This window comes from Mustelus asterias, chromosome 27, assembly GCF_964213995.1.
Source record: "Mustelus asterias chromosome 27, sMusAst1.hap1.1, whole genome shotgun sequence".
Classification (NCBI taxonomy): domain Eukaryota; kingdom Metazoa; phylum Chordata; class Chondrichthyes; order Carcharhiniformes; family Triakidae; genus Mustelus; species Mustelus asterias.
Genome location: NC_135827.1, coordinates 38727928 through 38753296, shown reverse-complemented (window position 1 = coordinate 38753296; position 25369 = coordinate 38727928). Strand labels below are relative to the sequence as shown.

The 25369-nt window shown below is 42.0% G+C and overlaps 2 protein-coding genes across 2 annotated transcripts in view; one reads left to right on the top strand and one right to left on the bottom strand.

The window, feature by feature from the left end:
* Positions 1-25369, top strand: part of LOC144479966 (uncharacterized) — a 418329-nt gene that overhangs the window by 75822 nt on the left and 317138 nt on the right. The gene's annotated exons all lie outside the window — the stretch shown is intronic.
* Positions 1-25369, bottom strand: part of sorl1 (sortilin-related receptor, L(DLR class) A repeats containing) — a 195034-nt gene that overhangs the window by 118804 nt on the left and 50861 nt on the right. Inside the window, exons 3-6 of the mRNA XM_078199060.1 lie at positions 8027-8152; positions 2763-2924; positions 1909-1976; positions 350-530 (exon numbers count right to left, since the gene is read on the bottom strand). Of these exons, the coding sequence (XP_078055186.1) occupies positions 350-530; positions 1909-1976; positions 2763-2924; positions 8027-8152 (537 nt within the window). The remainder of the gene's footprint in view (positions 1-349; positions 531-1908; positions 1977-2762; positions 2925-8026; positions 8153-25369) is intronic.

The following is a 25369-nucleotide window of genomic DNA, read 5'->3' as shown; positions in this document are numbered from 1 at the left end:
GGCACCTGTTTGGATCAATGCATCTAACCAGCAAACCACACAGACATGGGGAGAACGTGCAGACTCCACACAGAAAGTGACCCAAGCCGGGAATTGAACCCAGGTCCCTGGCGCTGTGAGGCAGCAGTGCTAACCACTGTGCTGCCCTTATTCTATAAAGGAATGAATACCTTTCCCCTAAAACAGAAGAACACAATCTTGAAAAATTTTTAGTTACATGTAGATCTAAGATACATTTATTACAAGTTGCAAAATTAAATTGGGGGATATTTCAATAGTAAAATCATTCCTCAGTTTTGCTTTCTCTTCAAAAGCAAAACTTTAAGAAAGCACATTTCGCAATACTCACCACCTTCTTTGTGGCAAACATGTATTTGTCTTGTAACTGAAAGTCATCTACTCCTTCCAACAGGATGTCACGTTTTTCATCAGTCTGAAAGTAGTCTGTGCTCTTAATGACACTTGAGGAACCCATTGGTTCATGTCGTTCAACATAAACTGTTTTAAGCGAATCATATGGTTCTACACCCCTAGAAAATTAAACACCAAATATATTTGAAGTTTACAAAACATTAATTAATTCATTGCTGCAGCAGTTGATCTACTAACTGCCTTGTGCTGCACCACTAAGTAGGTCAGTCTTGCAATTGGAATTTTATTCATTTATGTTGATGTCACTGAATAGGCCAGCATTTGTTGCCCGTCACGAATTGCCTTGAGAATAAAGGTGGTGGTGAGCTGCCTTCTTGAACTGCCACACCCACATGCTGTTAGAGGGGGAGGGAGTTCCAGGATTACATTAGAATGGCGAGTGACTTGAGGGGAACTTCCAGGTGGTTGTGTTCCCATGTATCTGCTACCTTTGTCCTTCTAGATCGTAGTGGTCATGGGTTTGGAAGGTGCTGAATAAGGAACTACAGCTACAGCCATTGAGCAACGAGGGTAGAGTGAGTGGATGTTTGTGGATGGGGTGTCAATCAACCAGGCTGCTTTGTTCTTGAGCTGGAAGCTGCACTCATCCAGGAAAGTGGAGTGTATTCCATCACACTCCTTACTTGTAGATGTACAAACAGATTTTGAGGAGTCAGGCGAGTCACTCACCACTGGATTCCTAACTCTGGCCTGCTCTTGCAGCCACAATATTTATATGGCTACAATTCCTGGTCAATAGCAACCACAGGATATTGATAGTGAAGGATTCAGTGATGGTAATGCCATGGGGTAATAGTCACGTTCTCTTTCGAGATGGTCCTTGCCTGGCACTTGCATGATAGCAAATGTTATTTGCCACCTCAAGTCTGGATACTGTATTTTGACATGGATTGCTTCAGTACCTGAAATGTTGTGAATAGTGTTGAACATTGGTCATCAGTGAACATCCCCACTTCTGACCTTATGATGGAAAGACGGTTATTGATGAAGTGGCTGTAGATCATTTTGCTCAAGTCACCCAAGTTATTCTTGCATTCCTCCTCCCAACCTGCTACACAGTATCATAAGTCATGGTGGGGTGGGGGAACATTCAATGCCCTCACACTGATTGGGAGCCCCGAGACAAATGCTGAAAGAAAACTTTTCATTAATGCATCTTTCCCCAGTCGCAGCTTGCTCCTCACCTTGTACAATTATCTGACTGAGGAGAGTCCAAGGTGCACAGCTCTCCACAGGAGCTATGAAACAACAATAAACTTGGCAAGAAGCTTCAAAATGACCAGGTCAACCTAACCCTCACTCCAAGAAGTGACTTTTAGTTATACATTGCACTATATATTATGTACTAACTGCAGCTTCACATCCCAACATGGGAATATTTGCATTACTGGCTGAAAAAAGCATCAGAGATGCACTGTAACATGTATCACTTTTGAGTACTCCTACATACAAAAAAAATTACATAAATATGCATACCAGTAGAAAGATTTGACATGCTCTTGAATCAAGATCCAAGTTCGCCCAAAGTCATCAGATTTCCAAAGCTGCAAAATAAAAGCATACTTCACGTTGGACATGCAATACTCAAGCACAACTTCCAGACACTTAAATATTCATCCCATTTGTAGTGCATGTGTTCTATTGATTCAATTTCATATCCCCCAACTGGCAGAAACGAGGCCGAGAAAGCAACTGAAAAAGTGGGGAACTTAACCACTTCATTCTCACTGGTGGCAATTTAAATTGTAGGCATCAACATCTACCTTCAGCTGAAAGTGTCACCTTTAAAAGTGCTGCCATTTTAATCAGAGACCTGACCAGGAGTAGCAGTGGTTTTTCAACCAGTAACGGCTCAGGTCAAGAAAAGGACTCAAAGTAACTTTTCAAAATTTATTTTTTATTTTAGTTTCATGGTATGCCAAGCAGCATGGATGCTCCTCTGGGTCCACAACAAAATTCTGATCCTCCCCTGCCACAGGTTTCCTTTAACCCTCCCTGAGGACTTAAAGGCCTTACGTGCTGGATGATCAACAGCAGCCTCCTCATACCAAACTGGAACATAAATTCCTCACTCCAGGGAAGCCACAGGGAAAAATAGTCATTTTGTACCTGGACAGCACTCAAATTATTTTACAAGGCAACCAGTTAAGTTCCTGCACTTAGCATGTCTTTAGTTTGATTCCAAAAGTCTTCCAGTTAAATCTTAGTGAACAGCGATCTATTCTTTCCATTTCAATAATGTTTTTCTCTTTACACTTTGCTGTATCAAATCAGTATAACTGCTAATCAGTAACATCCATAGATTGTGTTTAGACAAAGGATAACCATACCTGTTTGTTTGGGTGGGAACTGTCATACCCCAGCACAAGATTATAATCCTGACTGTGCATGAGAAGATCAGTAGGGCTGAATGGAATTTGGAAGCCTTGCATATCATTGCAAAAGTTGAAAGTGATCCACAAGTAGTGATTTTGGGTATCTGCAAACATATACTGAGAAAAAAAAGCACATGTTTACACGTGCATAGGCCTAAACTGGTCTTCTTAAAATAACAGCGAACAAAATAAAAATACATTAAATGCACAATTAGACTCTTGTGTAATATACATACTGCTGCAATTAGTACCAAAAATGTATTTTCATCTCTGCAATGCCACTATCTCAAATTGAAATGAGTAGTCTTTAGCCAACAATACTTTACAGCCAAAATTCAACATGCAACTTTCAACATTTAAAATTATTTTGGGGGGAAAATTAAACTAGCCACATTTTGTAGAAATGAAATTAAAAGCCACCAGAGAATTACAATAGCTTTTAAATTGATTGTGCTTTAGATAAGCTATTCTACTAAATTTTCTGTTTCAAAGTGTTCAGATTAAAATCAATGCTCAGCATCAACTACATTACAAATTTGTTAATAGTAGACCCAAAAAGTTAATGATCATCAGGCTGAAATATATCGTACAGTAGATTCCTCAGAGCAGAGACTTACAGCAATTTATTTTTTTTTAAAAATAGGGTATGCCACAGACCCTATTGGACCTATTCAAAGGCCAATAGATAGGTGGGTCTGCATTTTTGTACCATCAACATCAGCTATTAGTGTAAATAAACTTGGGTCTTGAACATTGAACAGTACTCTTAATATTGACTAGAATATCATTGTGTGGGGCTAATCCAACATCAATACAAAACCAGAATTGGACATCAGTTCCACTCCAGTTTCTACCAGCAACAAAGCTGCAATTTTAAACCAGGGGAATTTAACTTTACCACAGATAGAACACCTTCATACTCTGGTTGAATAATTGGAATAGTCATAGGCCATTTCACTGCATGCAGCATACTGCACAAGCAGATTTACATGTCACTCTGTAGTCATTTTATTAATTGTATTAACTACAGTTTTGCAAGGCAGAATTCATGCCTTCCTTATTTTGTAATGAGTGGCATCCTCAGTTTTTTTAAAAAACTGTGGTAGCTATTTACAAAATATCAAATTGCAGGATGAAACTCAATTTTATTTCCTATTCATTCATGGGATGTAGGCATCACTGGCTAGGCCAGCATTTATTGCCTATCCCTAATTGACCTTCGTGGTGGTGAGCTCATTTCCGATCCATTGCAGTCCATGTGGTGTAGATATATCCACAGTACAGTTAGGGAGGGAGTTCCAGGATTTTGACTCAACAACAGTGAAGGAACGGTGATACATTTCTAAGTAGAATGATGTGTAGCTCAGCAGGAACTTCTAAGTGGTGGTGAACTTCTAGCTGCCCCTTCTCCTTCTGGATGGTAGCAATGACAAGTTTGGAAGGTGCTGTTGAAGGAGAGTTCCTGCAGTGCATCTTGTAGGTGGTACACACTGTTGCCACTGTACCTCAGTAGTGGAGGGAGTGAATGTCGGTGGATGAGGTGCCAATCAACCAGGCTGCTTTGTCCTGGAAGGTGCTGAGCTTCTTGAATGTTGTTGGAGATGCACACGGAGAATATTCCATCACATTTCTAGCTTACGTTCTAGATGGTGGACAGGCAAAGAAGAGTCAGGAGGCGAGCTATGCAACACAGGATTCTGAGCCTCTGGCCTTCTCATAGTCACAGTATTTATAGGATTAGTCCAGTTCAGTTTTTGGTCAATGCTAACCCTAGGATGTTGATAGTGGGGGATTCAGCAATAGTAATGCCATTGAATGTCAAGGAGCAATGGTTAGATTTTCTCGGTGGAGATGATCATTGCCTGGCACTTGTGCATCACGAATGGGGCCTGCCACTTATCAGCCGAAGCCTGGATATTGTCTACGTTTTGCTGCATTTTGACAGACTGTTTCAGTATCTGAGGAGTCGTGAATGGTGGACACTGAAGATGTCCATTGATGATTGCACGCTTCTGAACTGATGATGGAAGGAAGGTCTTTGATGAAGCAGCTAAAAGGTGGTTGGGCTTAGGACAGTTACAAGATGCATTTCCAGATTATCAATATGATGGGCATGCACAAATAAGGTAGTTGAAATGAACAGTTTATGAACAACAAGCTGTAAATCTATGAAAACAGAGACAAATTCACTGCAAAATTAAAATAAACCAGGTTAAGAATGGGATATTGAATCTTTAAATGACAGGTCCTGAGCTATTGTACCTCACTTATCCAAAGCTCTAAAGATTTTACAATTCTCACAATTCCAAATATAGTTTTCCAACAGATATAAAAGTTATTTTTGGAGTGAGACTTGGCTAAACAAATGGGTGCAATAATTTCTTGAACAACATCTATCTGCTATGTTCAGCTCAGGGTGTAACACAGAAAGAAGTTATTATGGTAACCACGTGAAATCCTTTCCATTGACTAGAACATAATTGGTTTTCATTCTCTTCCCTATACTTTTGTAAAGATTATTAAGTTGTGATTTTGTATTGTTTTATGAAATGATTGCGTGTAGGGGTTTTAAAGTGTGGTCAGGGTAAAGTGTGGTTAAGGGGAGCAGGAGTAGGCACGCAAAAACATGGCAATCTTCTAACCACATCCAACCAATCATTTGTATAGGTTTAACTTTACCTCTACTCACGCACTAATGCCCTTCTTTACAAAACCTAGAACGGCAGACTATTGTTCAGCTTCAATTTAGCCCAAATAGGAAAAAATGAAAATGGAGAAGGAACAATTGCAAAAGGTATGTCACTGGAAAGGAACCAATGCTGACAATACAGTTCACCCTTCAGCACTGGAATGCAAGCCAAGATTCTGTGCTCAAGTCTCTATAGTAGGGCTTGAATCCAACCCAAAGTCCAGACTTAAAATGGTGGGGATGAAGTACTGATGTGGAGATGCCGGCGTTGGACTGGGGTAAACACAGTAAGAAGTTTAACAACACCAGGTTAAAGTCCAACAGGTTTATTTGGTAGCAAAAGCCACACAAGCTTTCGGAGCTGCAAGCCCCTTCTTCAGGTGAGTGGGAATTCTGAAGTCGATGACCATCTTTTGTTTTACTGAATTTGAGACACAGATTATTGTCACCCCCCAATTTCTCTACTCTTTCCTGTACTCCATCTCATCATCATCATGGTACTTAGCCCATTTGTTAGATCTATTCCAGACTATGATAATTAGCTACCCATTGTTGTTAGATTTGCCATTCCCAGATATTCCTCTAATTTGCCTATACGCATTTTCTTTCCTCACCTGACCCCCTCTCCCCCAATCTTTTTTCCATATTCAGAGCCTGTTACTCTGAAGTATATCTCCTTTCTTATTCCAATTTGCACCAACCTCTAATTAGGGCTATGCTCTAGTGCTGAAATAGAACAGATGAAAAGCACCTTGTGCTTTCCTTCTATTTTAAGCCTTCCTGAATCTGCACAACCAGGATTTGGGACATGCCACAACTCTTGATGCTATTATGTCACATCTCTCCCAAAGGAATTTTAGCCAGAATCTACAGGACAGAACCAGGTCACTCAGTTGAACAGGACCATGCTGGTGTTTATATTTCGCATGAGCATCCTCCCACCCATAGCATGTCACCCTAAAATAACTTTTTCTCCCTAATAAATAAATTTGCTTTTCTTTCCCCATCTTCTACACGTCTAGCTACCTCTTAAAGGTGGTGGCAAGCACCCCTTCTCACCACGATGGAATTTCTTATGGGATTTATTCATTACTGTACAATAATTGTGTCCCTTCCACAAGTAGGAGCATCTTCTCTATACCAACACACTCAATTTTTAAGTCTCATCAGGTCCCATTCACTGATTTAGCCAAATTAATCCCCTTTATGGTGCCTTCCCAAATTCCAAATCCCTCCCCTTGCCCCGCTGGTTAAGGTTCGCCCTCCTCCAAATTCCTCCCCCATCATTACAATGCCCTTCTGCTACCATTATGATGCCGTCCCCCAATTCCCACTCACCACGATTATGGCCTTCCCCAATTCCACCAGCACCCATTGTTATGGTGTCCTCCTCGAATTTCCCCCTCCCCACCTACTCCTGTTTTAGTGCCCTCCCTCAATTCCCCAATCTTCCAAGTGAGGTCTTCCATTTTACATTGCATGCAGCATCATGGCAGATTGACAGTGTGCCCAACTGAACTATTCAAATCAAGCAGAGTGGTAATGAGTGAATAGCAAGCCACTGAATTTGGGAAGTGGATGAGGAGAAGAGATGATGGGGGTGAGGATGGGGAATACAACTGATGTAGGAGATGAGGTAATAGCAAAGAACTGAAAAGCACTGGCCTAGGCCTATTTTCTGCCTGGTATGGAGTGCATTTGGCACAATTCTTTTTCAGAATTTGTAGGCAAACTGAGGATGGGGTGAAAAAGATGGAGAGCCAGTGGTTTCATTCGGGTAAAATTAGGTCAACTACAATTAACAGTTTAACTCTTACTTCAGCTAGACACCTCACATTCCTAGTGTTTCACTAGGAATTGCTTCACAACAGAAATATGATACATTTTCCTGCAGCTAGCCAAAGTCATAGATCATAGAAACCCTACAGTGCAGAAGGAGGCCATTCGGCCCATCGAGTCTGCACCGACCACAATCCCACCTAGGCCCTACCCCCACATATTTACCCGCTAATATGTCTAACCTACGCATCTCAGGATTCTAAGGGGCAATTTTTAACCTGGCCAATCAACCTGACCCACATATCTTTGGACTGTGGGAGGAAACCAGAGCACCCGGAGGAAACCCACGCAGACACGAAGAGAATGTGCAAACTCCACACAGACAGTGACCCGAGCCGGGAATCGAACCCGGGACCCTGGAGCTGTGAAGCAGCAGTGCTAACCACTGCGCTATCGTGCCGCCCTGAAGTGTCACAAGTAAATTTCAATAGTTTAGGACCCAAAACATAACAGATGAGGCAAATAAGATATCAACAGCTCCAATCCTTCCAGATAGGGAGACTGCACCAGAAAACCGATGGCAACTAATGTTAATACAGTTCTGCCTAAACTCAGAAAAGCACAGGAAAGGGAGTCATTTGATAAGATGAAAATTCTACAAATTCATAAAATCTGCGAATACCATATAGCCATCCTCATTTCAAATTAATGGCTCAAAGCATTTGCCAACATTACAAGAAATGTTCCTTACCCGTTTGTTATCTGCTGGACTGTGATAAAACTGAGCAATAACTGTTTGGTTTTTTGTTCCATCTTGTAGCTTGAACTTCTCATCAATTTTCCTAAAGGTTTTTCCGTAGTTATATGAAACATATACCTATAGAAGAAAAGAGAAGAATTATATGAAAAAGGTGACACCACAGAAACAAACTACTCCACAAGTCTCTTTTAATTCCTCTTCATTCAACATTTGTAGCACAGCCTTTTATTACCTTCTAACCCGTGCTTATCTGTTCTCCTTTAAGCATCTATATGGTTCACCGCTACTATTCCTTCAGGTAGAAAATTCCTTGTTAGAAAAGTTCATGGACTGGAAAAGCTCAACTTGTTTCTCTCTTCACTGATGCTGCTGATCAGGTGAGTACTTCCAGCCTGTTCTGCTTCACTTTAGCTGCTGTCTGTAGTTCCCCTGATCTGTGTCAACCACAGTTTCATCTTCTACAATAAAAATATTTCATTTAACATATTCAATATTTAGATATTAATCATTGCACGCCACCCTATAACTCTAGTTCCCAGAGCAACTTCCACATGTGCAGATTCTACAATCCAAATAATGCAATTAATTATTGAACATTATTAACAGATAGAATGTCCACTGTTGCTTTATTAGCCTCACCATAAAAACCAAAAAAGTTGCACCAGTGTTACAAGAGGCGTAACTGGGTTTATAATCAGTGTATAATTTTAACTCTTACATGGGATGTGGGTGCCACTGGCGCCAACTTTTATTGCCCAATTGCAATTGCCCTCGAGAAGGTGGTGGTGAGCCACCTTCCTGAACTGCCATGGACATGTGGCAGGTACACGCACAGTCTATTAGGAAGGAACAGTGATACATTGCCAAGTCAGGTTGGCATGTGGCTTGCCCTTATAGGTGGTACAAGTCACAGGTTTGGATGCTGTTGAAGGAGCCTTGGTGAGTTCTACCTGCTGCCACTGGAGGAAACAGATGTTGGAGTTGGTTGATGGTGTACCAAACAAGTGGGCTGATTTGTCCTGGATGGTGTTGGGTGTTGGAGTTGCATCCAGGCAAGTGGAGAGTATTCCACCACACTACTGACTTGTGTCTTGTAGATGGTGGATGGGCTCAGAAGGGAAGTTACTCAGCCTCTTTCCTGCCCTTCTAGTCAGCATTTGGGCTGGTCCAGTTCAGTTTCTGGTCAACAGTAACCCCCAGAATTTCAAATGGGGAATTCAGCAATGGTAATGTAACAGAATATCAAGGGCGAGTTAAATTCTCTCTTGCTGGAGAAGGACACTGCCCGCCACATTACTTGCCACTTATTAGACAGAATGTTGTCTTGGTCTTGCTGCAGATGGGCACAGACTGCTTCAGTATTGGGGGATTTTTGTTTCACACCATCCTCACTTCTGACCTCATGATGGAGGGAAGGTCATTTATGAAGCAGTTGAAGATGGCTTGACTTAGGATACTACACTGAAGAACTCTGCAATGATGTCTGGGACTGAGATGATGGATCCCAACAATCATAACCATCTATTTCTGTGCGAAGGCAGGACTCTAACCTGTAGAGACAGTTCTCCTTCTCCTATGCCCATTTGCTCGGGCTCCTCAATGCCTCTCACTGTCAAATGTGGTGGCCAAGAGCACTCTTGCCTCTTGGGTTCAACTCTTTAGTCCACGTTTGAACTAAGAGAGGTGAAGTAGTCAGAAGCCAGGTGGCCCTGGTGGAACTCAAACTGAGTATCTGTATACAGGTTGTTTCTGACTAAGTGCTGCCAATAATCCCTTCCATCACTCTGTTGATAAATTGAGTAGACCAAAAGCAGTAATGGGCTAGATTCGATTTACCCTGCTTTTTGTGGGCAGGACATACCTAGGCAATTTTCCATATTGCCAGGTAGATACCAGTGGTGGAGCTGTACTGGAACAGTTTGTCTAGGGGAGCATCCAAGCCAGTGCTGGAGCACAAGGCTTTAGTACTATTGTCGGAATATTGTCAGGGCAGTTAGACTCAAGTATTCAGCGTTCTCAGCCGTTTCTTGATTTCATGGGGAGTAAATCAAATTGGCTGAAGACTGGCAGTTGCAATGCAGGGACCTCAGGAGGAAGTGGAGATGGATCATCCATTCAACACTTCTGATTGAAAATTATTGCCTTATCTTTTGCACTGATATACTGGACTCCCCCACCGTTGAGGATGGGGATATTTGTGGTGCCTCCTCTCCAGCAAGCAGTTCGATTGTCTACCACCATTTACAACTGGAAGAAATGGCAGGACTGCAGAGTTTAGGCCAGACATATTGGTTGTAGATCACTTGGCTCCATCAGATGCTGCTTTTGGCATCAAGTAATCCTGTGTTCCATCTTCATCAGGTTGACACCTCATTTTTAGGTATGCCTGGTGTTGCTCCTGGCATGCCCTCCTCTGCTCTTGTTGAATCAGTTGATCCCCTGGCTCAGTGGTAATGGCACAGTAGGGGAATATGCCAGACAATGCAAGACCTGATGCCATGAGACTTCATGGGGTCCAGAGTTGATGTTGAGAATGAGGGCAACTCCTTCCTGACTGTATACCACTGTACTGCCACCTCCGGTGATGGATGGTTGGTGATTTCAAATAAACTTGGTTGGACTATAACCTGGTGTCGTGTGACCTCTCATCTTTTCCACCCCAGGTCAACACGAGCATCTCCACATCATACATCAATTCTGGGTGATCTGTCCAGTTTGGTACAACTGAGAGCTTTGAGAGAGCCACATGCAAGCCAGACCAGGTAAGGACAGCAAATTTCCTTCACGTTAGTGAACCAGATTTCTTTTTTTAAAGAAATAAGAATCAATAAATGGTTTCATGGTCATTATTACTGGGGCTTGCTTTTTAATTTCAGACTTGTGAATGGAATTTACTTAACTTCCACCAGCTTCAGGAATGGGATTTGAACCAGTGTCTCCGAGTATGAGCCTAGGCCTCTGGGTTACTGATCTGGTGACATCACCACTACTCCACCACCTCCCCTTGTTCTTAAGTTACTGTTGAAGAATCTCACTGCTGTCTTACAGATGCTGGGAGGAGGAGATATGATAGATCAATGGTTTTAACTTCCCGATTTGCCATCCTGGATCATACTTCAATATGGTTGGCTGCTTATCCTGCGCGATTGCTTCCCTATTGCCACTTATCTAGTAATCCCCTTCACGTGCTGCCAACAACTGGGAAACTCACACCAATCTTTAGAGCTCTGTGGACTGTTTTCTCCAAGCAATCACCACCACTTTGCTGCTGAGCAGAGAAATCCAACTAATTTGAATGGCCTAAGGATTCCAAAAAGGATACTGAGCCAGGAAGTGGGACCATGATCATGATACTGAGGGGCAGGGTGTCGCACACAGGTACCTAACATTGTGTGTCTAGGAGTTCTTGAATTTTGAATGCAGTCTTTCACATTTCCCACCAGGTGGCATTAACATATTTACTGCAGCGTGACAAGGTACATAAACAATACGTTATTCAAACTAACCAACAGGCTATATCCTTCCTGGCACGAAGGAGGAAGAAAAATAATTAAACCATATTACAGGTGAAAACAAGTCATCTTCAGATCTCCCTCCGAAATGATTCTACTAGGTCAATCTCTGCCAGTTAATTTACAGCACAACCCAAATCCTTCAGAACGTCACGTGCTGGATAAGTACAGACAGGCACACGGGTGGAATGGATCTTGGGGGATAGCTTTTTGAAGAGATCACTACTGAGCAATGACGGAAGGTACATTGCTCAGTAGTTGAAGGGGGGAATGGCATAAAGCCCTACTGTTGCCTCAATTCACTGGGGCTGTGTGTAATTCTGTACTCAGGCTCTTGGTTGAAGGTATTTCACTCCCATTTCCCCCTTCCTTCAACTGGCAATATTCAGGTAACACCACCCCCACCCAGGGATTGAAAGTTGACCAATTAGCCCCACTACCAGAGTGGGTGTTCAACCCTTACACCGCCCCACCATCCAGGATGCAGCCACCTCCTCCTGCCAAAGGAGAGACTTCTGTTCTACCCCTCCCAATCTGGAAAATCAAACAGAAACAGAACACCCTCTAAATTCTGTGAGGATGATGTGTGGAGGACTACAAAATCTCCAGTGGGAGTTTCATCGTTCAACAAAACAAAGGAAAAAGTTCCTCACACAAACCGAATTAAAAAACAGAAAATTCTGGAAATAGTCAGCAGGCCCAGTAGTATTGAGCAGCTCATTCATTTAAGTTGTGGCCATTTTCAGAACTTCTGACAAAAGGTCACAAACCTGCAATGTTTATTGTTTTTCTCTCTAAGCACCTGGCTTATGAGTATTCCCAGCATTTTCTATTTTTATTTCTAAAAGCTCCCTAACTCATCTAAGAAACAGTGGATGGCACAGTGATTAGCATTGCTGCCTCACAGCGCTAGTTCCATTCCCGGCTTGGGTCACTGTCTGTGCAGAGTCGGCACGATCTTGCTGTGTCGGTGTGGGTTTCCTCCGGGTGCTCCAGTTTCCTCCCACAGTCTGAAACACGTGCTGGTGAGGTGCATTGACCCGAACAGACACCGGAGTGTGGCAACTAATGGAATTTCACAGTAACTTCATTGCAGTGTTGCAAGCCTTACTTGGTGACTAATAAATAAACTTTAAGTACTCCTATCTCAACCTAGAAGGCCTATTCCTGGAGGTCAACAATGGTGCATCTTCCCTTCTAAAACCCCTCACTTTGTGCTCGTTAATCACCTTCTCTCCTCCAATCTATAACTGCATTTAAACAATGCCCTTTAGAACATCCTAAAACACTTCACAGTTAGTGGTGTTACTCCTGTGATGTAAACTGCAGCTATTTGCACACAGCATGATCCCACAAACAGCAGTGCGGCACAGTGACAAGCACGGCTGCCTCATAACACTAGGGATGCAGGTGACTATCACTTCATGGCTGTGTGGGTTTCCTCCAGTTTTCCCTCAGTGCAAAGATGTGCAAGTTAAGTGGATTGGCCGAGCCAAATTGCCCCTTTGTGGCCCACGATGTGTAGGTTAGGGGAATTAGCGTGGTGGTGGTGGTGGTGATGGTGGGAGACGCTTTCAAAGTGATGTTGGTCAAAGGACAAACTTTGATCAGAACACTAGGAGCACTTGTCTGGTCTTCAGAATAGTGCTATGGGGTTTTTTTTTACATCCACCCAAGGGGACAGACAGGAAATTCCAATTAGTTTGAACTTCAAAGACTAAAAATTATTTTTAAAAAACATTAAAAGCAGGAAGTGTGTCTGCATCTATGTACCTGTGATGTGTGTGAGGAAGTGAAATGCAGAAGTAGGTGAAGAATCAGTGCCTCTTCCAATTTTAAAAATTGAATGACAGACGTTTTATATAGTTTTTAAAAGCTGGGTACAAAGAATTTACATAACTTTAGCTTGCTCAATGCACATGACATTTAATACTTGCTCATCTATACCAGTTAAACAAAAAAACCTTTATAAATAGTATGATTCTTCAAAAGGGGTCTCCAAGTTATTAGAAGGAACCAATCAATGGATACCATAACCTGTTTCACAGCAGATGGCCAACAATTCAACCCCATCTAGCCCCAAGGGAGGAGGGGGAGACACCGTCCGATGGATCAGCACACACGCCAAGGGACGACTTAAAATTACAACAAAATAAATACATTCCTCCACAAGGTGAAGCAATTAGAATTTTCAAAATGGAGCGATTTAAACTAAACCGACTTTATGAAAACGGAAGCATGTGACAAGATTAGGACTAAAGATAAATCATGAGGTGGCTATGGAACAATTATTCGAGTCCAGAATCGAAACAACGCACATTACTGAACTTTGCGGTGGTGAAACCACTTCACCTTGAGATTAATCACCATGAAAACAGACCTTAGACAAGTAAACAACACTTTTCAACCAAAACCTTGTTTTGCGCCTGCGAATTCCACTTCCTGCGTAAATTGCACCAAAACATACATTCGCGACTAGTTTTTGAGTGAAAGAATCTATTGTTCAAATTGTGCATTGCTTCATTAGAGCTGTTGCAAGATCAGAGTTTATGATATGGAAATGTGGAAGGAAAACACTTTTTTGAAAACTTTATTACAACTGGAGATAATGCCCATGGGACAGAAATATTTTCTGTACCATTTCACACACGCATCAGCAATAACAACTACCCCACCACTCAAGCCAATACAGAAGTAATGAGAATTTTGTCATACAAGGCAGGTAGTTGCCTTGACATTTCAAAATCAAGCATAGGTGAGACAGAGAAATACATGAGCTTTCACAGTCTGATCTACAATCAGATTTTTAAATTGCAACACAAAAACTATGTAAATAATGTCCTCACATTAAGCTCGTGACCCTCTGGACCAAACTATTTTTTATAAACGGTCCCGAGAAGTGCCTTGAATGTTTTGACCTGTAATTTCCACGGGGTGGCAGAGTCATATTCCCACTCCATTCACTTGACTGGAAATAAAGCCGCTCCTTTCTCGTGCAGCCTTCCAACTTAAGCTGAACAAGAACAGTGGGCTGCAACAGGTTTCTGAGGCCTTACATCAAGAAACAGAAGGAGACAAGGAAGCCGCACCCCCTTCTTTACTAGCTGCTGTAAAACAGCCAAGTTTAAAGGTCCAACCGCCTTGAAAAGCCAGGGATGAGGTAAGTTTGCAAAATAAGTGGGTAGCATCATGGGGGTGGAAAGAAAAGTACTATGGTTACCCAGAATTAGGACTGCTTTTAATTATTAAAAAAAACTTTCCTGGATAACTATTACTGTAAAGACATTCGGAATGATCAGAGGTTGGCAATTTATATTGTACTTTGACTGGTTCCTATTGCAAGGTAGTTAGATGTCCCCAGGGAAGGACTGCATGGCAACTGCCTGGGAAATTCAGTCAGGGTATCCCACTACATCTTTGGGGTAATTCCACGCAAGTTACAGGCGGCAACATCCAAGGTACTTCCCAGGATCATTTATAAAAACAAAAAGATGCCCCCAAAGCTTGGAAGGTCTTTTATTACTTTAAAGGGATATACAAGTACATGTTAAATTGAATGGAAGTGATGAATGTGAGAAATTTTGCTGCTGTAGATAAACTGCATTTCTTACATTACAACAATGACTGCACTTAAAACTAATTGGTTGTTAAACACAAATCAAAGGTGCTATATAAATGTAGGACTTTTGTCACTGAGTAGTTCAGAGCAATTTTAAAAGCTTCTACCAATTATTACGATATTTTTGAAACAAAAACCTTGCAATACAGCTTTAAAATGGAGACATAATCTGCATGCTCACACATGGGAGTTCAAGATCACTGACAAGGATTAATTTCTTTCCATGAGGTTTATGAAAAATACCATTGGGATTGTTGAAGGTCCACTGTGACATTAACCTGCCAAACTACGCTGCAAAAACAATTCTGTAACTTGGAGACTAAGCCCCAAGGAACCAGGATACAACAAGTGGATACCCCTGTTAATTCTATCCGTCACCATTTCTGGAGATGTAAACAAAAACGTTCACAGCCAAGCTAACAGACAAAAGTGGGATTCCTGCACATTTACATTGAGATGACTATAATCATATTATGATTCCTCTTAAAAATGGGCTGTAAGGATTTCCAATTCCTGTGGCTCATCTATAATTTGCACTGTAGAGTGTGGCAGCAAGGCACTGAGATGGGGAAGACCCAGTTTCTGGTTTTCGAAATAAAGTACATCTTACTACCAATGTTAAAACTATTTAAATGGGAATTAAAAAGTCACTTCATTGCCCAATGGACAACCAAAGCCACTTAAGTGTACAGCAGTATCAGAAAGGCAACATTCGTGTCAGAAACTATTCAATCCTGTAATGAGATTTTTTTCAATATTGAAAATTTCTATTTCACACTTAGCTGTTCCCTTTCTTCTCTGGTCCTGACCCATAAAATGGATATTGAAGAGGTGTCAGCGACTACTTAAAAATGCTGTGAACATATTTTTTAAGCTGGTCCAAGTAGAATTAATCTCAACTAGTGTAACGTGACTGGGTATATTATGGGGTGGATAATTTTTATAACCAAGCTGGCAGGTCCAGGTTGGAATCAGGTGCCTATTTTGCACCACACCCGATTTTACTCTTCAATGGAAAGTAAAATCAGGTAATGTGCAAAATGGGCAGTGGACCCAATCCAGTCAATTTCTGTCAGAACAGCTCCCCCCAGACATTACTGCATTAGTTTTGAAAGACAAGCCGAAAATGTCGCAGCAATGTGTGGCCAACCTTTTATGCTTTATCAGACAAATTATCAGCTTAAGCTTTACGCAGAGGAAATCTAAGAATAGCAAGAAGGGTTAGAAACTGCAAATCGGTTAGCAAACTATATTTTTAAAACCACAAATTTGCAGAAAGTGAGATTCACGCCAGAATTTGAACACAATGACTCAAAATGTGTAACTGTTGAAGAACAAAGGCTTTGCAGATTAATCTTTTAAGAAATTATCTGCATCGCCTTTTGCAAAGTACCTCTGGAGTGTAAGATTGTTCAGTGACTTAGGTTTGCAGAGATAGCCTTCCATTCCAATCTATTCCAAGAGTTAGCTAACTTCGAGAAACTAATTGCGACACCCAATATGATCAAATATAGGAAACTATTGCACTCAAAAGTAGTCAACTACTTCCAATCAATTTGATCCAATGAAATAACCAATACTCTCACGTATGGTACCAGGCAATACATAACCCTCTCTACATTGCAGAATTACCATTTTATTGAAGCATCAACAACTCTGGACCTACAATAGATGTGATGCCCTGATAAGCAGCTTTTCTAAGGCATTGTGCAAAACTCGACATTCATTTTTCTGATGTGATCCAGCCAATCTTTGGCATTAGGAACTAGTTTTACAGCAATTTTCAGGTCATATTTCCTCCCATTTAACCTCCTAAATAAAATGCAAATTTAATAATGAGGATTTTAAGGATGCAGAAAAGAGAATGCAGCGCTCTTAAAATAATGGAGTGTGGCCATCATTCCCTTTCCCAAGGTACCACTGGACGGCTGAGTAAAGGTCTCAATATGCAAACTGGGGTCATAAGGTTTTCATACATTGCCAATTAGGACTCAGCAGCATGCACAGTGCATTTATTGATTAAATATTTTCTGGGCTCAATGCAAAAACACTGACCTCAAGAGTTCCAAATCTTAACTTCAGCTCCCTCATAATGGCTGGATTATGGGGAGAAAAAAAACAGAGATTGATGTTGGGACCTTCTGCACCCTTAGCATCAACATTTTCCTCCTAGTCTCCTGGGTCAAATTTGCCAACTTCTCCATTTCAACCCGCCTTAACCACTACTTTTTAGCACATCTTAGGGCTCTTAATATCTTTTAAATATATCTCATTCTGGCATGTTAATATCACTTTAGCCATTTAACCAGAAATTTATATCTCTTCAAATGGGTAACATGTGCGTGTGTGCATGCATCAATTGACACTATTTCTGTATTGTGTAGAAAGAGTATGAGATCCAGGGACCTTCTGCAGTCTTATCCAATATTTATCTATTGACCAACAAAAATAAAATCTTCAAATCATTATCCTATTCCTCTTTGGGGAAGCTGTGCAAATCGGTTTCCACATTTCTTGTGTTACAAAAGTGACTATATTTTAGCCTGAGATCATGAAAGTACTATAGAAGTGTCAGTGTTTCTTCAGAGAGGACTGAAGATTTATCCCTAATTTTCCAGGCCATTGACTTTTGTCCCATGACAGAATCATCATCAGGGACTATTTCATCTTGTTGTAAATAGTACACTGTAGCTGGCTGCCAGAGCTGAAGCGTTTTGTTCTTCTTTTCCAAAGCATTGCAGTCACCCATCAGATTATGGTAAAGGTATTCAAAATAAATCATTGAACCAGAATCCCTACAGTGAAGAAAGAGGCCATTTGTCCCAATCACAATCCCTCCCAGGCCCTATCCGCATAGCCCCACTTATTTACATTGCTAACCCACTGGCACTAAGGGGCAATTAAGCACAGCCAATCAACCTAACTCGCACATCTTTGGACTGTGGGAGGAAATCAGAGCACCCGGAGGAAACCCACACAGACACCGGGAGAATGTACAAACGCCAGAGAGAGAGTCACCTAAGCCGGGAATTGAACCCAGGTCCCGAGCACTGCGAGACAGCAGTGCTAACCACTGTCACCATAGGGAGAAAATTATGTAGAGCAAGCAATAAAGAGAAAAAGTGCACACTTAAATGAGGAGGAGAGAAGAACTTGGGCATGAAAAGGACACATTCAGGAAGAATGTTCCCAATGGTGGGGGAGTCCAGAACGCGGGGTTATAGTTTGAGGAAGGGGGGGTAAATCTTTTGGAACTGATGGAAGGAGAGAGATTTATTCACCCAGAGGGTGGTAAATATGTGGAATTCACTACCACAGAAAGTAGCCGAGGTCAAGACGTCCGATTTCAAGAAGAAATTAGATGTAGCTCTTGGGGCTAAAGGGATCAAGGGATATGGTGGGATTGGGAGATCAGGATATTGAATATGATCCGCATGATCAAAGGGCCGAATGGACTACTCCTTCGAGTTTCTATGTTTCTGTGACACAGCCGGGAGTGTCAGTCAGGGTTTGGATCCTTGTTTTGCCGGATATATATTGATGGCCTAGATCTTGATGAATGGGACACAATTTCAAAATCTACTATTGGCGACCAGATCAGAAATGCCAAGGTATTTTACGTAGTTAACCTAGTCCCTTTTTTTCTGACTTTGGCATTAGGGTGAGCATGAGGTATTTTGCTCCATGTATGATTCAAGTGACCCACTTGAAAGCTTTTCACGAAACAAACTTTATTTAAAAAAGTTAAAATGACAAAAAGAATTAGCATAAATTTCACCAATTGGAAATACTTAATCATGACAAAGCATTATTCTTAACAAATATCTATCTCTATTCCAATTTAACCAGTACTCCATAGACATAAATCCCTTCTTCAGCTGTTGACATATCTCACATTCTTTCCCATTGTGGACCTTCACATTTATATAATTCAGAATGACTCAGTGATTTAGGTAAACAGCTTCACTTAACATTTATATAGCAGTCATCTAGGTAATCTGTTTCTGATCCCAGTGCAATTCATACATGATCGTCATTAGATGTTCTCATGCCTTTGGAATGCCCGGATCACTTTTAAAGGCTTGTCTGGCCCTGGAAATGCTGGCTGTTACCTCAGACTTTTTTAAATTCTTGCTACTGTTGCTGCTAGACAAATCCTTGACACCTGGATAGTAAATAGTGTTATTCCCCCCACTACAGGCAGATCCAAAATAAATACAAAAAGAACTGGAAAAATGCAGCAGGTCTGGCAGCATCTGAGGAGAGGGAAACAGAGTTAACGTTTCACATCCAATGTAACTGGGCGGCACAGTGCTACAGTGGTTAGCACTGCTGCCTCACAGCACCAGTAACCCAGGTTCAATTCCAGCCTCAGGTGTGGAGTTTGCGCATACTCCCAGTGTCTGCGTGGGTTTCCTCCCACGGTGCAAAGTTGTGTGGGTTACGTTGGTTAGCCATGGTGGGTTGCCCTTTGGTGTTGGGGGAGCTGGCGGGTTGGGTGCGTGGGTGGGTGGGATTGTGGTCGATGCGGACTTGGTGGGCCGGGTGACCTGCTTCTGCACTGTAGGGGTTCGATGGGAACCAATTAACACCAAAGAGATATGCTCATGTGGATGCTAGATTTACAGCCTTTTATCACCTCTGGACAGAGATCCACACAGACACCTGTCTTCTGAACATCACACCACCATGTCCACAGAAAGGTCCAAACAGCCGAATCTCAGGAAAATATATATTTTTCCAGGCATATCCCAGTCTCTAACTACAGAGAAAGAAAGAGAGGCACTGCTCTCTAACAACTCCAAGCAGTAGCGAAGCTCGATTTCTCTGTGTAAGCACAGCTCCACCCAATTACATGATTTTCAGTCAATCAACCTAATTGAGCCCCACTCAAGAGTTATAGCTGGGGGAAAGGAAATTATGATGCAATTAGGCGAGATTTAGGATGCATAGGTTGGGGGAAGGAAACTGCAGAGGATGAGCACAATTGAAATGTGTGGCTTGTTCAAGGAACAGCTACTGGGTGTCCTTGAGAAGTATGTACCCGTCAGGCAGGCAGGAAGTGGTCGAGCGAGGAAACCGTGGTTTACTAAAGAAGTTGAATCTCTTGTGAAGAGGAAGAAGGAGACTTATGTAAAGATGAGACGTGAAGGCTCAGTTAGGGCGCTTGAGGGTTACAAGTTAGCCAGGAAGGACCCAAAGAGAGTTAAGAAGAGCCAGGAGGGAACACGAGAAGTCTTTGGCAGGTAGGATCAAGGAAAACCCTAAAGTCTTCTATAGGTACGTCAGGAATAAAAGAATGACGAGGGTAAGATTAGGGCCAGTGGTGGGAAGTTGTGCGTGGAGCCTGAAGAGAGATAGGAGAGGCGCTAAATGAATATTTTTCGTCAGTATTCACGCAGGAAAAAGACAATGTTGTCGAGGAGAATACTGGGATACATGCTATTTGACTAGACGGGATTGAGGTTAATAAGGAGGTGGTGTTAACAATTCTGGAAAGTGTGAAATAGATAAGTCCCCTGGGCGGGTTGGGATTTATCCTAGGATTCTCTGGGAGGCTAGGGAGGAGATTGCAGAGCCTTTGGCTTTGATCTTTATGTTGTCATTGTCTACAGGAATAGTGCCAGAAGACTGGAGGATAGCAAATGTAGTTCAAGAAGGGGAGTAGAGACAACCCTGGTAATTATAGACCAGGTGAGCCTTACGTCTGTTGTGGGCAAAGTTTTGGAAAGGATTATAAAGGGATAGGATTTATCATCATCTAGAAAGGAATAATTTGATTAGGGATAGTCAACACGGTCTTGTGAAGAGTAGGTCGTGCCTCACAAACCTTACTGAGTTCTTTGAGAAGGTGACCAAAGAGGTGGATGAGGGTAAAGCAGTTGATGTGGTGTATATGGATTTCAGTAAAGCATTTGATAAGGTTCCCCACGGTAAGCTATTGCAGAAGATATGGAGGCATGGGGTTGAGGGTGATTTAGCGGTTTGGATCAGGAATTGGCTAGCTATAAGAAGACAGAGAGTGGTGGTTGATGGGAAATGTTCAGCCTGGAGTTCAGTTACTAGTGGTGTACCGCAAAGATCTGTTTTGGGGCCACTGCTGTTTGTCATTTTTATAAATGACCTGGATGAGGGCGTAGAAGGATGGGTTAGTAAATTTGCGGATGACACTAAAGTCGGTGGAGTTGTGGACAGTGCAGAAGGTTGTTGCAGGTTACAGAGGAACATAGATAAGCTGTAGTGCTGGGCTGAGAGGTGGCAAATGGAGTTCAATGCGGAAAAGTGTGAGGTGATTCACTTTGGAAGGAGTAACAGGAATACAGAGTACTGGGCTAATGGTAAGATACTTGGTAGGGTGGATGAACAGAGAGATCTCGGTGTCCATGTGCATAGATCCCTGAAAGTTGGCCCCAGGTTGATAGGGTTGTTAAGAAGGCGTACGGAGTGTTAGCTTTTATTGGTAGAGGGATTGAGTTTCGGAGCCAGGAGGTCATGTTGCAGCTGTACAAAACTCTGGTGTGGCCGCACTTGGAGTATTGTGTACAATTCTGGTCACCGCATTATAGGAAGGATGTGGATGCATTGGAAAGGGTGCAGAGGAGATTTACTGGAATGTTGCCTGGTATGGTGGGAAGGTCTTATGAGGAAAGGCTGAGGGACTTCAGGTTGTTTTCGTTAGAGAGAAGAAGGTTAAGAGGTGACTTAATGGAGGCATACAAGATGATCAGAGGATTAGATAGGGTGGATAGTGAGTCTTTTTCCTTGGATGGTGATAGCTAGCACGAGAGGACATAGCTTTAAATTGAGGGATGTTAGATATGCGACAGATGTCAGAGGTAGGTTCTTCACTCGGAGAGTAGTAAGGGCGTGGAATGCCCTGCATGCAGCAGTAGTGGACTCACCAACATTAAGGGCATTTAAATGGTCATTGGATAAACATATGGCTGATATTGGAACAGTGTAGGTTAGATGGGCTTTAGACTGGTTTCACTGGTCGGCGCAACATCGAGGGCCGAAGGGCCTGGACTGCGCTGTGGTGCTCTATGAATACATTAAAGTTACGGATCCTGACACGATTCCAATAATAACATTGAAGACTTCTGCTCTACAACTTGCTGCACCCCTAAATAAGCTATTCAAGTGCAGCTACCACACTAGCAAGGTAAATCCAAACTGGCCAATTAACACTCCATCAATCTACCCTCAATCAGTAGCAAAGCGATGGAAGGAGTCATCAGTGTGATTGAGAAGTACCTGATTATCAATAACCTGTTCACTGATGCTCAGTTTTGGTTCTACCAGGGCCACTCAGCTCCTGACCTCATTAGTCTTTGCTCAAACATGGGCAAAAGAGCTGAATTCCAGAGGCAAGATGAAAGAGAGCAACTGTCCTTGACATCAAAGCAGCATTCGAAAGAACGTGGCATCAAGGATCCTTATCAAGACAGAGGTCAGGTGAAAATTTGCCACTGGTTGCGCAACACAAAGGAAGATGGTTGTAGTTTTTAGAGGTCAGTTCCAGGACATTATTGCAAGTGTTCATCATGGTTGTGTCCTAGGCCTTTCAATAGCTTCATCAGTGACCTTCCTTCCATCATAAAAGTCAGAAGTGGGACGTTCGGAGATGATGGTGCAATGTTCAGCACCATTTGTGATTCCTCAGATACTGAAGCAGTGCATGTCAAAATGCAGCAAGACCTGGACAACATCCAGACTTGGGCTGACAAGTGATAAGTTACATCCATGTCACACAAGTGCCAGGCAATGACCATCTCCAAAGGAGGAAAAAGAAAAATCGAACAATCACCCCTTGATATTCAATGCCATTACCATCACTGAATCCCCAATTATCAATATCTTGGGAGAGGCATCGACCAGAAAATTAACCATCCAAATAAATACTGTGGCTATAACAGGAGGTCAGGAGGCTAGGAATCCTGTAGTGAGTAAATCACCTCCCGATTCCAAAGCCTGTCCACCATCTACAAGATACAAGTCAAGCATATGATGGAATATTCTCCACTTGCCAGATGAGTGCAGCTCTAACAGAAACTTGACACCATCCAGGACAAAGTAACATTTTTGACTGGCACCCCATCCACTCTCTCCACCACCAACGCTCCGTGGCAGCAGTGTGTACCAACAAGATGCCATGCAGGATTTCACCATGGCTCCTTGGACAGCACTTTCCAAACTCACAACCACTATATCTAGAAGGACAAGGGCAGCAGACATACAAGTACACCACCATTTAGAAGTTCCCCTCAAAGCCACCCACCATCCGAATTTGGAAATATATCAACCTTCCGTCACTATATCAAATTCCTGGAACACTCCTTAACAGCACTGTGGGTATACCTACACCACATGGGCTGCAGCAGTTAAAGGCAGCACAAATCACCTTCTCAAGGCAATTAAGGATGGGCAATAAATGTTGGTCTAGCTCATAAATCTACAACTACGTTAGCATAGCCATTTTCACTTCCTTCGGACATCCCAATGCACTCCAATCAATGAAAGACTCAAGATATAGTCAGTGGTGTAATGTCATGATCACATCAGCATTTTTAAAGACATAATTAGGTCCCACAAAAGGCCATGTAATAAATAGCCAAATCATGTCTCATTTGTGATGTTGGCTGAGACCAGGACGAATTCAGATCAGATGGGAGACTTGGTTTAACATCTCATCTCAATTATGGCACCTAGAACACTGCAGCACTCCCACATTACTGTGTTGAAGTGTCAGACTAAGTTCTTGAAGTGGAGCTTGAAGCAAAACCTCAACTCAAAAGGCAAGAGTACTGCCACTGAGCCAAGGCAGATATCCAGATTTGGATACGTTGAAGTAGAATTAAAATGTTTATTTCCACTGGTCAATAAATTAATAACCAACAAGCATAAATTAAAACTTCATCACCAATTTCCACAAAAGGAATGGGTTAAGCAAAATTATACTGATTGTTTAGGACAGGAATCCCTCCTGGAAACATTAGTACAATAATTTTTGAAAGGGAGTTCAACATACGCAATCAAAAATCACATGTATGGACAGAGTAAACAGGGAAAAGCTGTTCCCAGAGGATGGAGACTAGAGGGCGAAGATGATTGGAAAAGACACAATAGACACAAGAGGAGAAACTTTTCCATGTAGTAGGTAGTTCAGACTTGGAATGCGCTGTCTGAGCGTGTGGTGGAGGCATGTTCAATAGAAGCATTCAAGAGGGAATTATATTACTATCTGAAAAAGGTACAGAGTTACTGGGAGAAGGTAAGTGGCCATAGTCCCAGATGACCATCCTCAAAAGAGGAGAGCTGACTGGTGATGATTTAATCTGAGGATCACCACACCCCAGGTGAGGGGCCAGTTTGAGAAAGCTTCATGAATAACCTCAGTTCGTACAGGAATTGAATCCACGTTTGGTGTCACTCTGCATCACGAACCAGCCGTCCAGCCAACTGAGCTGACTAACTCCCAGAGTTACTGGGAAAACAGTGGAATGCCCTGTTTTAGTTAATAGTTCAGAGAGCCAGCACACGACACAATGGGCCAAATGGCCTCTTTCTGTGCTGTAACAATTCTGTGAAGATTATTTTGCTCCAAGTGTCAGGAAAGGGCAAAGGTGGGGAAGAAGAGAGATGGCTCAGAGTCAGCACAAACATGATTGGTTAAACGGTCTCGAGTGCAGTAAAATTGTGTCCCCCATTAAATAGAAGCTCAAATAAAGAAACAGTTCAAGTCCATAAAGTCACAACCGAATTATCCAGTAATTAAAAATATTTTCAGATTGATGTATATTGACAAAATAGAATTCAAAAACATTAGTTTAATTACAAATACAAAAGGATCTGTTTTGAGAAACTTGTTTTGCCTTCACAACTCCTGTACCACCACCATATCCTGAACAACATTTTACTGGTCACTAAAACAGAATGCAGTCAAGAGAGAAATTACTGTCGTTGCAATGACTGCGGATAATGCTATTCGGCAAACTTAAAAAAAAACAGAATTCAACTATCTAAGAGTCTTTGGTTCGACAACAATTGCGGATTTCAAATTGTTGATTGAATGATGTTTAAATTACTTGGGCTTCATTCACGGTTTGGCAAGTTCACTAAGATCTACAAAGCATATTAAATGCCTTGAATTCCCAACTATGATTTATCCTCAATTAATTTTTGAATCAAAAACTCCTACATAGT